General features: G+C 46.0%; 1 protein-coding gene across 14 annotated transcripts in view; it reads left to right on the top strand.

The window, feature by feature from the left end:
- The window catches only part of CACNA1A (calcium voltage-gated channel subunit alpha1 A), a 1,308,076-nt gene that overhangs the window by 646,673 nt on the left and 645,439 nt on the right, over positions 1–15,964 (top strand). For all 14 annotated transcript variants that reach the window (XM_086961990.1, XM_086962030.1, XM_086962039.1 and 11 more), the window contains one exon: positions 12,814–13,286. In XM_086961990.1, the coding sequence (XP_086818116.1) occupies positions 12,814–13,286 (473 nt within the window). The remainder of the gene's footprint in view (positions 1–12,813; positions 13,287–15,964) is intronic.

Below are 15,964 nucleotides of genomic sequence, written 5' to 3'. Positions count from 1 at the left end.
GCAGTGCATTATAACCAAAGGCCTGCTTTGCTCCTCTAGTCAGCATTCTAGATTCCCATGGCTGAAAGAAATAGATGAGTAATAACTGTGTGGACAAATCGAAAAGCCATTCACCAAAATTCCTACAACGTCGTAATCTTTGTGGGAGTTCATATAATCCTTTCCAGAGATGGCCGTTGGTGTGACATTTTGTGTCTAAATCGTCTGGAAGTAGGCCTCTCTTCGCTTATCGACATCAGCTGCAATGTGCATGCTTTCCCCCATGCCAGGAATTCCAAGAAGGAGTGTGTGAAATACACCACGGGATGTTAACTAGTAGAATTCCGAGGCAAGGACACCTCACACACATCTCTTGCTGCAGTAACCGTGAGTTTTAAATTCAAACAACAACGCCTCATATATATGTAATTTTAAAGTGCGTAATGTACTGGCAGCTGGTTGTCGGTAAAATCATTTACGCCAGTACCAATGCACTGGAGTGTAGGCTGTCTGGTGTTATGTTATGTTAATTTAATTTATAACGTGCTCAAATTACCCCGAAGGGTATCTTGGCACAACCAAGAGACAAGGCTACAGTTAGATCAGAACAAGATTGTCTTAAGTACTTTCCTAAAACGAGAATGTACCAAACAGATCCGAATATGGTGTGGCAATTTGTTCCAGTAATTAGGAGCCAGATAGGAAAAGGACCTGCCTTCAGAACGGGCCCTTTTGACATGGGGAATGATTAACAATGCTTTATCACTGGATCTCAAAAGTCTTTGCGGGCTGTAGTGTCTAAGTTTGGTAACTATGTAACCAGGGCTGTTCCCAGTTAGAGCTTTATGTGAAAGACAGCAGATTTGAAAAATTATTCTCTTCCGAACCGGGAACCAATGCAAGGCCTGCAGAAGGAGAGCAAAGGCAGCCCCCGATGGCAAATTGCAAACGAGGCGAGCAGCGGTGTTCTGTACCACCTGCAATTTTGATAGCAACGTCTTGCTTGCCAAAGCCAACAAAATGTTGGTGGGCTGTGTCCAGGGCCTCTTGTCAATGTAAAATAGGTAGCCCTCTGAGTCTACAGCACCCTTAATTCTTACCTGTTCAAATGCCCTGGACTGCAGGCTGTCAGGTGTACTTAAACACTGGAGGGGCTGCCAGGTGCAATTTTTCATTTCAGGCTTCAAACTTTTTTTCTTTGTAATCCTCTAGTTTCTTCTTAGTTTCTTTAATTTCTTCTTAATTTCTTGTTCCTCACACGTAGGTTTTTTTCCACTCGTCGCCAGTGTTACAATCAAGAATGTAGGCTTGTAGGTTATAAAAGATGTAGGTTTATTAGGTTCAGATCAATTTACAAGTATATCAGCCCTTCTCAATCCCACTGTGCACTCATCCAAGTACAAACACTCTCAACATTTCAATCATCCAATGACCTCACTCACTCACTGTCTGAGCAGCAGGGACTTGGATCTCTGGGGAGGATGCATAGTGACTAAGACAAGTTACAAAAGTATGCTGTCTTCAGTAGGAAGATGAAGGTGCTCTGGTATGAGGATCTGGATAATATGATTGGCTATAATAGAAGTACTGTCTGGTTTGTTGTTGTGGAAAGCTGTAAGATTAAAAAGTACCTTTATATTAGGATAGACATCTGTCTCTTTATCCAAGTAAAAGGAGTTGCAACTGATAACTGCAGGACTTCCAGGGAAGAAGCTATGTCTGAATCTGATTTAGTGTATTGCAGGGCTTCGTCCATGTCTGCGAATAGGTTCTTGCCATCCAATGGCATATCCAGACTATGTTGTTGTGCCTTTGGCTGTAAAGAAGCTGAAAAGAGCCATTCCTACTGTTTTAGAACTGCAGTACCTGCCATTTGGTAGAAGCTAGAGTTGGCCACATCCATTGAACCATCAATTATGGCTCTTTCCCAAAAAATTACAAAGGCATCTTTCTTCTCTGGTGAAAGCTCAAGGAATGGGACCATGTTCATCAGACTTGATAGAAATTAGCATGCGTATGATAACAGACGAATTGCAATCCCCTCTACTCTAAGGCGCCCTTCAAGTGTGTTATAACTTGCTTCAGGTAAGTAAAGGGAAGAAGTCTATGCCCTCTGATTCTCACCTTAGAGAAAGGACAAAGCACTAGAGTCGAGACAAGCAGATACTTTTAAGACCCAAAATATGTTCAGCATACCAGCTTTTCAATGAGCAGATCAGTAACTAGACCCCAGGTATACATGGATAATAGTCCATCTTAAAGCCCACTGAATCTTGAAGAGTCAAGCTACGGAAATCAGGATTCCAGGAGCAGCACTGAGAAGCCTTCATAACCCCAGAATATTCGTTAGCATGACTAACCCAGCTGGCCGCAGCATTATACAGAGCTTTTCCAACATAGAAACTGAGGTTGACACTGAAGCCAGCTGTTGCATCGTCTTGAGCCCATCTTTGCATATATCGTCAATATTGGGATAAGGGAGGCTTTCTTAAAATGAAACAGGAAACAATTCTTCTCCATTACAAACATGGGCAGTTCAAAGCTCTTTGAAGCTCTCTCAAGGAATGAATGGAATTGTGATATATACTCCTGTGGAAGGTCTGCATGGGGTGTAGTTGGAATACTGGTGGCTTGGTCCCGTAATCATCCTGTTCAGCCATTAGTATTCATCATCTGATGTTACAACCTTGGCAATTTGTTTCATCTGATGAAACAACAACTTGGCTGAATCAGGTGAAGACGGAGGTACTGCAGTAAGCTCTGGTGTTGGAGCCAGCTGATGCTAAGAGCGAAATTTGCAAGGCATTGACGCTGAAGGAAGCCTGTTATAATAATCCTGCACTACCTGATGGGGGTCGACTATGAGGATAATAGGGACATTAAGCATTGGTTGTTTCTGATAGTAAGATCATTCATATTATTCATGTGAGTGCCTAAATTAGGGTTTGGTCGACGGGTTACTCTGTAACAAATGTGATTGATATCCTGTGTGCCTTACTACAAGTACAATATACCTTATGGCACTTGTAATAAGGTGGTCAGGATAGTCGTCATGTTTGTGACGGAGTAACTGATCCACCAAAATCTAAATCAGGCCCATAGTGCCAATAACAGATGGAGTGCCTGAAATAACAATGTGACTCCTCCTAGCACCCTCCTTCTCTTTCCTCTACCTGATCCTGGTGGTTGTGATCGTCTTTTTGTCTATTGATGTTCAGGTGAATAGGACTAGTGGCCGCGTCCAATGGGTATTTGTTCTGGGATTCGCCTCCTGAATCTAGAATGTCAAAGAGCATATGCAGAGGTATCTTGTTAAACTACATATCCTACATGGCCAACTGACTCGAGTGACAGACTTTCCCCTTTGTGTCTTTAACAGTAATGTCATCAATGGTGCTGTCGGCGATAGTGGTGCCATCACTAGTGTGCTCATCAGTGGTATTGCCATTGACATAGGTTCTTTCATCAACCATGGTCTTGTCAACAAAATGCTCTTGACAAAACCTCCCCTATGTGTTGTCAACTCCGATGTTGACAACACTTTGAAGTCAGACAGACTTCAAAGTGATTGACTGATTGATTGATACTTCATATCCCCCTTTCTTATACAACAGAAGCAATAGTCCAATACCTGAATGTGAAATAACAATAAGAACCCAATAAGTGAATAACAGAGAGAAACACAGAAACAACAGAAGAAGAAATGAAGACGAGGACAGATAGGAATGAGCAAAGAGATAGGTGGACGAAAACGAAGTGGAAGCAATGGGTAAGTATACACAAATGGAAATGACCCATACTCTCCAACAACGAAATACAAAAGAGAAGAAAAAGGTAAAAAGGCGAAAGACACAACAAGTTAGCAGAAATACATTGACGCACCAAAGACTACCCCCAAACACACCCACTGGCCAGGCAGGCAAGCAATGAAGGAAGGACAAGGCACGACACGACCTAAACAGCAGCCTTACACACAGATGAAGGTACAATGAAGGAAAGGCTGGGGACGAGGAAGACTAACAACCAATGTAGTCCAGATACCAAGGATGAAAAGAATATGTGACATCACAAGGAGAACTGGACAAGAGGGAAAACATAGAAGGTGAGAAGCAAATACAAAGAGTATAACTCATCGTCCCCATTTTCAAATTGTCAATACAATAATATAGGAATAACGTTGCATTTCCAAATCGACATGTAACATAATAAGAATAACATTGTGAGAAAATACCAGCAAATGGGAGTGAGCCATAAACTGATAGTCGGTGTTAGGACAACCCCCATGAAGAGGTAACAAACTGTGAATTGTAGTAATGGGACTATAACACATAAAACACACCGTGTGTGAGGGTAAAAATGTTGGAGAAGATGGGACAAAAACCCATAACCTACCCCTGACTTAAGGGCGTAAGCTAATGTGAATGGGACAGACCCCAAACAGACACACCCTGTGTGAGGGTAACAATGTACGAGAAGATGGAACTAACGGCCGCATGCATCAACGGTTCCGTTTGCGATTCCTAAATTGCGAAAATTAAGGAATCGCAATTTAGAAATCGCAAACGACAATGCATGAACAAATCGCAATTTTTTTTGCGATTCGGTAATTTTCCTTAATTGCGATTCACAATTTGCGAATCGCAATTAAGGAAAACCCTTCCCATTGATTCCTATGGGCCAAGAGGCCCATAGGAATCAATGGGAAGGCTTTTACAATTTGCGATTTTCAATTTGCGAATCGCAAATTGAAAATGCAATTTCAAGGGTGCAGGGAGGGGTCCAAAGAACCCCTCCCTGCACCCCTGAAATTAAACTTAAGTGCAACTTACACCCACACATGTCCCAAGGACATGTGTGTGTGTGTGTAAAATGCAACTTTCAAAAATGCATTTTTGTGCAGGTTTGAAGGTTTTCGGTAAATTAGCATGAGGTCCAACCTCATGCTAATTTACCGCTTCCAAATTGATAATTTGCAATTTAAAAATGATCATGCATTGCATTTAAGAAATCTTTAATTGCGATTTCTTAAATGTAATCACAATTTTAGAAATCGCAACATGATTGCGATTCCTAAAATTGCGAAATACATGATGCATTCCAATTATGATAATTGCATTCGCAAACGGCCGAAAGTTTCGATTCGCACCGTTTGCGAATGCAATTATCGTTGATGCATGAGCCCGTAAATCCCATGACCTATCCCGAGACGTAAGGAATGTTAGCTAATGTAAATGGGACTAACACCCATGGAACGATACCGTGTGTGAGGGTGGAAACGTATGTAGCCCATGTAGGCAAGTGTATTTTGAGCAAATGGGGCTAGTACTCATTGCCATCCATCTGTAAGGAAGAATAAAGTGTAAATTGTACACATGTAAAATGAACAATAAACCCCTAAAGGTGTGTACCCAGAGTCTATAAACGTAAAATGATGAGCCTAAGCATGGGCGGAAAATCCGTTCCGCTCGCGGATTTTGCGGATTTTCGGTAAATTCGCGACCCGCGAACACTCGCGAATTTACCGAAAATCCGCAAATTCGCACGCAGCGGATTTTTTTTTCTTGGTCATACAATTTTGCGGCGTGCGGCGTAAGTTCGCAATTACTTGCGAAATTACAAAATTTGCAATTCTGCACAAGAAATCCACTAGCAAGCAGCATAGACCTTCTGAAAATGATAATTTTTATCAGAATAACTCCTCAGGTTGACATTTGCCTGCCCTTTTTTGGATTTGAGGCCTTTTGACTTTCTTTTGATCACTTTTGGATTAGAAATCAACTTTCACAAGTAAGTTTGTTTGGGGCATTACATTTGCTGTTCTGCAGAAAAACGAGTTTTGCTAAACTGAAAGCACTCAGCAGGTGTAAAAGTTCAAATTCATCATTAGTAACCATTCCCTGTAGTGCTTCCTGACTGGGCCCCCTCCAGAGTTCAGTTGCTAGTTGCAACAATTGTATGACCCTGCTCTGACCCTCACAGCCAGACTGGAATTTTAAAACAGTGACACATTAATAAATCAACCCTAAATTAATTCATGTCAGTTGAAGCAGGGCAGGTGTGCTTGCTTTTTCCTCCCAAAATCTACAGTGATGATGATGAACCAGAGGGTGGCAATGATGTACCAGAGGGTGGCATGGGTGAAACAGAGGGTGGCAGTGTTGAAACAGAGGGTGCGAACCTGTGATGATGAACCAGACGTAGAAACAACATAGTCGCGACCGTTGCGTGCCGACAAGTAAGTTCGCAATTGCAAACTGGTACAAAATCCTCGCGAACTGGCAGAAACCCTTGCGAACACTATAAAAACAAAAAAATCCGCAAATTCGCCAGAATTCGTGGATTTTGCGGATTGCGAGTTCGCAAATACGTAAATTCGCGAACGCCAGATTCGCAAAATTCGCCCATGCTTAGATGAGCCAACGAAACTCACCATACAATCCCAAGAGAAAAGGATATGGCATTAAATGTGAAAGGGAATACTAAAATTTGAACAAGACAAAATAGTGTATATGGAATACAAATAAAGTTGACTGTTCACTGTTCCAAAAACAGCAGTGCTCCTTTTCTGCATAAACGGGAAAAGTGAAGCACAATGTCCCTGCTACCCACCAGCTCCAGACCTGTTGTTCCTACTAAGAATTACAAGAATCTCTTGGTGGATGTTAAACGTTAAAGCTTCTCCCAACAAGCACTTCCATGAAAGCCTCGAGGAAGAACAACAGTAACTTTGAGCAACTGTGGTAAAACATGCTGGAGTGTCCCACCTACCTAGAAGAACCGCAATTGTAAAGCGGAGCTCAACCCAGACACTACTCAGGTGTTAGCACGGCATCATATTAAAGTTACCTAATTCAGAAAGTCGAGAAATGGGAAGAGCACAGAGCATAAAACTATGCTGAGGGACAGTAATAGTACAGGAACAACGATCCAACCAGTTTCTTCCAAGATTATCTTCAATGTGCCGAAGAAGATACATTTTTTTTAAACATACCACACAACTTGAAATGGAAGAAATTCCATTTGAAATCCATAAACCAACACAAAGAGACGTTGGATCTATTCCGCCGTAGCATTGGACACCTATACGAATATATAGGCATGCAGCTAGACGCTGAGCCGGGTGGTTCACGGCGGGTTAACGTTGTCAAGCGTTCTTCATCAGCTGTAGAAACTGCCCAGCAATGTAGTTGATGACAGAAAGGCTTTGCGCGATGTGAGGACAAAGGTATGTTATTGTATGCTGAAACCTTTAAGTGTCATTCATATGAAACCGCACAGCAGCGGTTTAACGGCCCAAATGACACATTGTCCAAAATGAGGAAAACAAACATGGACAAATTCTGACTCACCAGAAATGTCCCGATCCAGTAAATGCAAACACAAACGAAGGTATGCTATAAACTCCACAAACTTTGTTGGCTTGTCAGGAGACAGCTTGTTGCCAACATGTTGAGCAAGAACTTATGTAGAGGAAACACAGATGCTTGTCCATCTAGTAAAATGTCTTAGCTGGACAACTTCGTACACCGTCAGAGGCAGTTGGAGGCCAAACATTTCACAAAAGAATGTTCCCTAGCCTGGATGGGCTGTTGTACCTTTATTGGCAGAAGTTTATACAGCAGAAAAGCTCACTGACCTCAAAAACACATTTTGGCTCAAAGGAGCAACGTGTCACCTGCACACCGAAGCACTATGGTGGCAGGTTGTAGCCAGATGGAAACACTCTATTGTAGACTGGATTCCTTTGCGCTGTGTCCGTTGCTGTTGAAGATTGTGGGAAGAGGAAGTTCTTCCCATTCTTGTTGGCCAGCAGTATGTTGGATGTTTAGATGACAGAATCAAAGAAAGTAAACCAGATGAGCGCAGCACGCCTGGGCTAGGGCTGTCAGAGGGTGATGACACTGGTGGGGCTGAGAGGCGTAGTGCTTCATCTTTACATGTATCTTGTTGTCTTCTTTACTTTTCTATGAGGAATTTCTTTCTTTCATGTGGACGTCTTTGTTGTTCTTTGAAAAACACCTTTGCATCTTCTTCGCAGTTTTACTTTCCTGTGGATACCTCCTCTTTTTTTTTGTTGTTGCCTGTGACAGTCTGTTCAGTAGTTTGTTTCATCTTCAGGTCCTCTTTTGTTTGCCAGGTCCCTGATATCCTCTTGTATCACATAAGTAGTCACCAGCTCATCGCCAAAATAATGTAGTAAGGAGGTCCACGCAGGTAGGATGTAGTTCAAGGTGTTTTATTGTAGTAGGTTACAGGTTCTGAAGAGCAGCCCCACCAGGAGCAGCCCGCCTGCTGCTCAGCCCATTGTCAGCAGTTAGATCTGAAAGAGACACTAGTTAGTGATAGATTCCTTACCTTAGAATATCCCCAGGTGTCAGACTGGATCCAGAAAGTTTTGCTTAGCAGTACTCCTATGCGTCAGTGGCATCGTAAGCGCCAAGATGACGTCACGGAGACTACTTAGGCGCCACCCATGCGCGCTGACGTCAGTTCTTTCTTTTTTTGCACCAGCAAGCGCAGATCCGGATAGAGCACGTATCCAAGTCACTGTTTTACTGCTTTTTGAGACTTTTGTCTCACCCCTTGTTTCTCCTGGTGCACATAGGGATGCCTGGATTTAAGTCCTGCAGAGTCTGCCGACGTAATATGTCAGTGGCGGACCCCCACAATGTTTGCCTCTACTGCCTGGAGACTGATCACGACTCCCTGGCCTGCCGGGACTGTCGAGTCATGGCCCAAAAGGCCTTGAGGGAGCGGTGCCGGAAGCTACTGGAGGTCCGGCACTCGTCCCAGCGCCACTTCGTGTCCAGGGACCATTCCTGGGACCGCTTGCGGGGCCGCAGTCGCCGCTCCTCGGGCTCCAAGTCTTCGCCCTCGGATTCCGGTAAGCGACATAAAAAGAAGCCGAAGAAGCGTGTTCGCTCTCTGACGTCCCCCCCGTCAGTCCTCGGATGCGGACAAGGGAGACAGGGGTTCTGCCCCTGCAGCTCCTCTAGAGCCTGGGAGTCCCACGGTCTACCCGCCCTACCCGGGTCCGTCGGCGACTCCCGAACAGGTGCAAGAGTTTCTTGCTGCCATGGACCGCCTTTTTAGGCCTCGGGCTCCCTCCGACTCACCTTTGGGCCCCGCGGTCCGGTGTCTAGATCGTGTTGGCCCGTCGGCACCGCCGACGGATCCTGCTTCGGCGCCACAGGATCCTGCACCGTTGGCTCCAGTCCTGGCGCCCCAAGGTCCAGCGCTGCCGCCTTTGGCGCCGCAGTAGGTGCCGTTCATTTCACCCTTGCCCCGGTTCCAGGACCATTTTGTTCCTTCCTGGGACCCGCATTGGGAGGCGGCAACAGTCCGGCCTCGGTCGGCACAGTTCACGGCGCCGTTTCCAATGCTGTTTGTCCCTTCTCCAGTTCCGGTTCTGCCGCCGCGACCGGCCCCTCCTGCACCGGAGGGGGAGAAGGACTGGGGGGGGTCCGAGGTCCCTCTTGCCCGGCAGTGTGACTCCGAACATGATTGGGTGGACGACCTGTAGGATGCAGGTGTCCTCGATGTCTCTTCTGACCCGGGGTTTACCTCCCCCCACCTACGATGGAGGAAGGTGCTTCCTACACGATGGTGCTCCGTCAGGTTGCTGAGGCCCTTAACCTCGACCTCCCCACAGTGACCCTCAAAACTAACCTCCTCACCGAGGTGCTCCAAATGGCATCTACTTTTTTGGACCTGTTGCTTCCCTTCAATGACGCCCTTACCGAGGTCCTTTTGGGCACCTGGTCACGTCCGGCCACAGGGCCCCTGTGGATAAGAATGTCACCAGACGTCACTGCCCAGCACGCGGCGACCCTGCCTTTCTGACCACTAATCCCACACCTGAGAGTCTGGTCATCCAGGGCTTGACGTCGCAGAGTGACTTTCCCATGGGGCTGCCGGATAAGGACTCTGAGAAACTGGAACAGTTTGGTAAGCGGTTGTTCTCTTCAGCCAGCTTGGGGCTGCGGTCGGTGAAAATCGCCTGCTTATTGGGCTGCTACTCCCACGCAGTATGGGATACCGTTGCTCAGGTGTTGCCTCAGTGTCCTGAGGAGGTCCAGGCTGTCGTTTCGCAGGCAATTGCTGAAGGTAAGGATGCGGCTAAGTTCGCCATTCGGTGTGGTTTGGACACAGCCGACTCGTTGGGCAGGGAGATTTCTACAACTGTGGCCCTGCGACGCCATGCCTAGTTGCATTCGACTGGATTCTCACCCAATGTCCAGGGCTCGCTCATGGACATGCCCTTTGATGGCACCCACCCATTTGGTGATAAGACCGACAATGCACTGGAGCGCTTTAAGGATTCACGGGCCACGGCCAAGTCCTTGGGTTTTTCTGCAAAGAACCTGGCCACTCCTGGTTTTCATTCCTTTCGTGGCCAGGGCAGAGGCACCCAGGCACGTTCCTTCAACAAGCCTGAGCAGAACCAGCCTCAGCGCGGCCGTGGCTGCGGCTTCCGCAGGGGCGAGTCTGGGAATCAGCGTGCGGATCGGTCCACCTCCATCCCCGCTGCTCCTACCTCCAAACCTTTCTAGTCCTTCCTTCATGGAGCACCCCACGCCGGTGGGTGGCAGGATCCGCCACCACCTCCCTCACGGGCGCGATATCACATCGGACAAGTGGGTGCTGCAGGTAATTCGCAAGGGTTACTCTCTTGCCTTTCAGTCCTCCCTTCCAGCCATGCCACCTCGGTGCCACAGCATGTCGGGGGATCATTTGGTTCTCCTCCAACAGGAAGTCACAGCCCTCTTGGCCAAGGGGGCCATCGAGTGCGCTCCTGGGCAGGAAGTAGGGAGTGGTTGTTATTCCCACTACTTTCTGGTCCCCGAGAAGGAGAAGGGGGGCCTGTGCCCCATCTTGGACCTCGGGGACGTCAATCGCTTCCTCTGGAAGGAGAAATTCAAAATGCTGATTCTGGCTCAGGTCCTGGCTGCCTTCGACCCTGGAGACTGGATGGTAGCGTTTGACTTGCAGGATGCTTATTTTCACATCCCGGTCCTGCTGGCCCACCGGCATTACCTGCGGTTCACGGTAGGCCAGGAGCATTTTCAGTTTGCCGTGCTCCCCTTCAGCCTTACCAGTGCTTGGGAGTTCACGAATGTGATGGCGGTGGTCGCAGCTCACCTGCGCAGGTCAGGGGTGTCAGTCTTCCCCTACCTCGATGACTGGTTGTTGAAGGCGGGCTCTCCCCAAACAGTTGTCAGCCACCTTCAGAATATGGCCAACCTCCTGCATCTGCTGGGGTTTCCCATCAACTTGCCGAAGTCGCACCGAGTCCCTCTCAGAAGCTCCCCTTCATCGGAGCGGTTCTGGATTCGACGCTGTTTCGGGTTTATCCTCCCGAACAGCATGTCCGGGATATTCAGGCTATGATTCTGATCTTTCGGCCTCTGTCCTGGGTTACAGTCGGGTTGACCCTCCGGCTTCTGGGCCTGATGGCCTACTGCATCCTGCTAGTGACACATGCCAGATGGCATATGCAGGCTCTGCAGTGGGACCTGAAGTTTCAGTGGGCGCAGCATCAGGGCAACTTGTCCGATCATGTCCAGATTCCAGTGGGCATTGCTCAACAATTGCAGTGGTGGCTCATGAATCATGATTGGGTCCATGGCAGATCCCTCTCCCTTCCCCACCCGGAGAACACAGTGTTGTCAGATGCGTCCCTCCTAGGTTGGGAAGGCCACTTGGGAGAGTACTGACTGCTTTTGTATTGATATATCCGTAAGTGACATTAGTTAGTGATAGATTCCTTACCGTCCCATCCATCCTCCCCGTTCTGCGAACTGGTTACTAGGGTTAAGGTCATCCCTTTCAGGGCCCTAGTTTTAGGCACCAATGGTCAGTAGCTTGTATGGCTCTGCGTTCCTGGCGCGGAAAGTCGTGTACAGAACTGACGTCAGCGTGCATGGGTGGCGCCTAAGTAGTCTCCTTGACGTCATCTCGGTGCTTACAACACCAGTAATGGACGCGGAGCCGCAGGACGCCACCTACTGGCGCTCAGGGGTACTGGTAAGCAAAACTTTCCGGATCCAGTCTGACGCCTGGGGATATTCTATCAGGCTCCCAACATTCCGAAGTGCATCATTACTCCAACATTCCATGCAACACACAGCACAAACACACTGGCTGAGCAGAAGGTGAAAATGGCATAACATGAACAAGGACAGGATACTACAGATTCACGTAAAGGCATTATATTCAGTCAGCGTGTGGGTCAGCAACTAACAGCCTTTTCTTGCAACACGAGCCACAAGGTTTGAATAAGGCTTTCCTTTGTGAGTCAACCATTCTCTAAAGAGGAATATGTATTTTCCTATTTCCCTCTAGTTTCTCTCCCGAGACATGGGTATAGGAATTGCCAAAGATTTGGAATCCCGGGAATTTTGAGGGGAAAATATGCATAGAAAGATCCCTGACCTTAGTTCTGAGATGGACTCCTTTCCATATGATATGCTCTGGAAATCTGAAGTATGGTTGCTCTCGGGTGAGTGGAGATCAGTGCACTCTGGTCTCATTGGTCAAAGTTTGTGTCATTTCTAATGAGTTGATTATGCTACTGAAGTGTTTAAGTGTTAGTGTTGCAAGATGGTTTTTAATGTAATTTAATTACACAACTATGACAATATGATTATGGGTCTGCCAGTTCAAAAACAGGGAAGGATTCAAGAATGTGATAGATCCAATAGTGTAGGAGCATTTAAACTGGCTTAGATATTTAAGGGTTTTGGATCGAGATGTTGGGAAGTCTAAGTAAAGGGTCAGCACAAAAAGGATCTTTTCTAAACTAATTTTCGTCTCTTTATTCTGGACCTCTAGGGAGCCACAAGGACCTGATTGTGTGTCTGGTCCGAATCTTTCCACGACTCGACCGATCCAGCAGAATATGGGGAGGCCGGACAACCAGTTGGCTGAGGACATTGATAACATGAAGAACAACAAGCTTGCCACCAACGAGTCCACCAACCTGCACAACTCCATCAACACGGCCAATTCACAGAGCCCAGCGAAAATTGGAAATCATATGAACTGCTCCCCAGCACGAACTTCTCACAACCTCCCCGGCACCTTCAACCCACCCAACTCTCACAATGCTATCAACCCCCGTGGCACCCCCAACAATCCTGGCAATCCCAATAACTCTGGACCCCCCAAAAATCCAGATAACAGCCTTATTGTTACGAACCCTAACACTCAGAACAATCCTGCAAAACCTGCCAAGAAACCGGACCACACAGCCGTAGATATCCCAAACGCATTCCCCCCGCCCATTAACAACACCGTTGTACAAGGTAGGTATGACCATCTTTAGAGGTGGATGTTGCTTTTGGTACTGCTTGAATTTATTTCTTGCCGAAAGTCATGGATTTAGAAACATCAGCATCAAATGGAGTCCTAAACCTCCACAGATCAGCAGTACCTATGTCTAAGACCATTATCTTACCAGCGTGCCTCAAGTGTACTCTGGTGGGACATCCTCTAGGATGAGAGGGGAGTTTATTGTCGGTGGAAGGCCTGACCAATGACACTCTCTGCCAGAGTGCCACCATGTTTGTGTAACATCCTGGAGTCAGTGGCGTAGCAAGGGTGCCATGTGCCCCAGTACAACCACAAAACAAATTCCCGCTGCACTTCGTAGTGTAGTGTACGACAGACTTGAATGGGATGCACTGAACCCAGTGCCACTGCATCTCCTGCACTAATCATAACTAGGCACCTGGCTGGAGAGCTGGTGGTGAATCCTTCAAGTCACTACACACAGCATTAACCTGCTCGTCCACAAGTGACTAACCCTGGTGTGGGCCTGAAACCAAAGTTTAAATGTTTTTACTTTTTTCATAAATGTCTAAGGGCCAGATTCTCAAAGGTTTAGTGTTGGGTTAATGTTATTTTTTCAATTAAAACCCGACTTAAAACCTGTTTTGGGATTTACAAACCAACGCTAATTGTTAATAGTGTTGGTTTGTATGTAAAAGTAACACAAAGCAGAGTAAAACGCTTCTTTACATTACTTTGCATCAAAGGGGTGTTACATGGGTGTTACATAGGTGGTACATGGGCGTACCCGTGCCACCATCCATGAGTTTTTCATGCTAAACTCTATTCTCAAACATCAGTAGAAAGGGTTTAGCACCAAAAATTAACGCAGCTGCAAGCAGGCGTTAAAAAGAGAAATTTTTTATTTCTCTGTGCTTTTCCGACTTTGCATGCGTGTTGCACTGTGCAGCATACATACAAAGTAGGAACATATTTTATACTTGTCTAAGCATAGTATTTTGTACAGAAAGGATGGCCATCCTGTACAAAATCTATGCTAGACTCTACACAGACACCCTAGCTCTCTGGCGCTAAGCTGTGTGCGTGGCACTGGATAGGTGAAATTAGCACTGGCGCTAGGGACAAGGGAGGAGAGAGCCATTTCTGTGTGAATATGGCACTCTCCTGATCCCTCCCTGTCCTGCAACGCAGCGCAGCATCTTTGGGTGCTGTGCTGCGTTGCCTGTCAGCTTTTAGAATCTAGGCCTGGTTGCTCAGGGCACATGAGAAGGAGTACAGACCTAAAGGGGCCTATATGCACAAACAGTCAATATTCCCCAGTGAGGAATAGGTTATAGTAAAAGTTCTGCTATTTTCAGTAAACATTGTAAACTTACCAGTGGAAAATGTTATCCGTTCATAGGCTGCTTCCTACGTTTAAAAGCTGTAAATATTCCTCTGAAATGGTTGGGCATATTTTTATCTGATGACCCCAAGAAAGAGCCCTATGTTGGTGGACCACTGACACTAGTCCTGGGTGATATTTCAATCATGCTTGTGGAATTGTGATTTCGAGTTACTCAAAAATTGCTCATTTTTGCATTACACAATTTCTTGTCCAAAAGATTGGTTTGGGGAGAAAATGTCTTGGCGAGAGACATTTTCTGTGTGAACCAGTCTCCTGCCAGTACTTGTATGACTTTTTTTTTTAACCCAAGGTATGCCCTCACGTGAAAACTTTGCTAATAATACAGGCAAACCAAATTTTACGCAATTTGGGGAATTTCACATGAGTCTTACAAACGTTTGCTTAAAATACTTGATTTTGGCCGTCACAATTTGACAGTTTCTCTTTTCTGTCAAATCATCTTCATCAAGACCATTCGGATATTCAGTTGGGTTCCGCGGAATTTCTATTCCTAAAAATATTTTTAAAAATCAGTAGATGTTTTACCATTTGAAAATAAGTAGACAAATATATTACATTTTTTAAAATAAAAAAGCATACTGACAAAGGCTGCACATGGAATAGGATGCTGCTCTTTTAGGCCTAGCAGCCCTGACGTAACCCACAATGTCTTGAACCGGCCACATCTTTCCATTCCGTTTCTATTCCAGAGATATCCTGTTTCAAAGGTGAGATTTTCATCCCTGCTTCAGAGAGGCATCTTTTCCTGGATGGTTAGACTCTGACTGTGAGAACAGTGCTGTCGCTGCTAGTTATTAGGGCTTCCTGCTCAATTCTAACCCTGAATCCATGACTCCACTTGAGTTCACTGAGGTAGTGTTGCAAGTTGCATTGGACTGGAAGGACAGAAGTGTCATCATACATAAAACTCTAGATTACCTTAGATGTTGATACTTCTAGAGGATTATCATGGAGGTGATCCTTTCCCAGGATCAGGACACAGAGGTAAGTATGGGTTCTGATCTGTGCACACAGGGCTGGATAACCCTTGTGGGGGTTAAAAAAAAGTGCGAGGATCCACGGGTCCTTGTTACTAGGTCATTATCAGGCAAAGTCTATCTATCTACACATATATATTTATACAAACACGCAATCACATGCATGCACACACACGCAGATTGTCCCTGATATGCATGCAGTCACTCTAAGTACGTAGAATGATCAGGGATATAAACCGGAAGTCAGTTCTGCTCACAAAGATTTTAAGAATGTCTTTGAATCGTGGGGTTCTTCAGAAACTGACTT

Source organism: Lissotriton vulgaris, chromosome 1_1 (genome assembly GCF_964263255.1).
Source record: "Lissotriton vulgaris chromosome 1_1, aLisVul1.2, whole genome shotgun sequence".
Classification (NCBI taxonomy): domain Eukaryota; kingdom Metazoa; phylum Chordata; class Amphibia; order Caudata; family Salamandridae; genus Lissotriton; species Lissotriton vulgaris.
The sequence above is the reverse complement of the archived record's forward strand: the minus strand, read 5'-3'. Positions and strand labels throughout refer to the sequence as shown.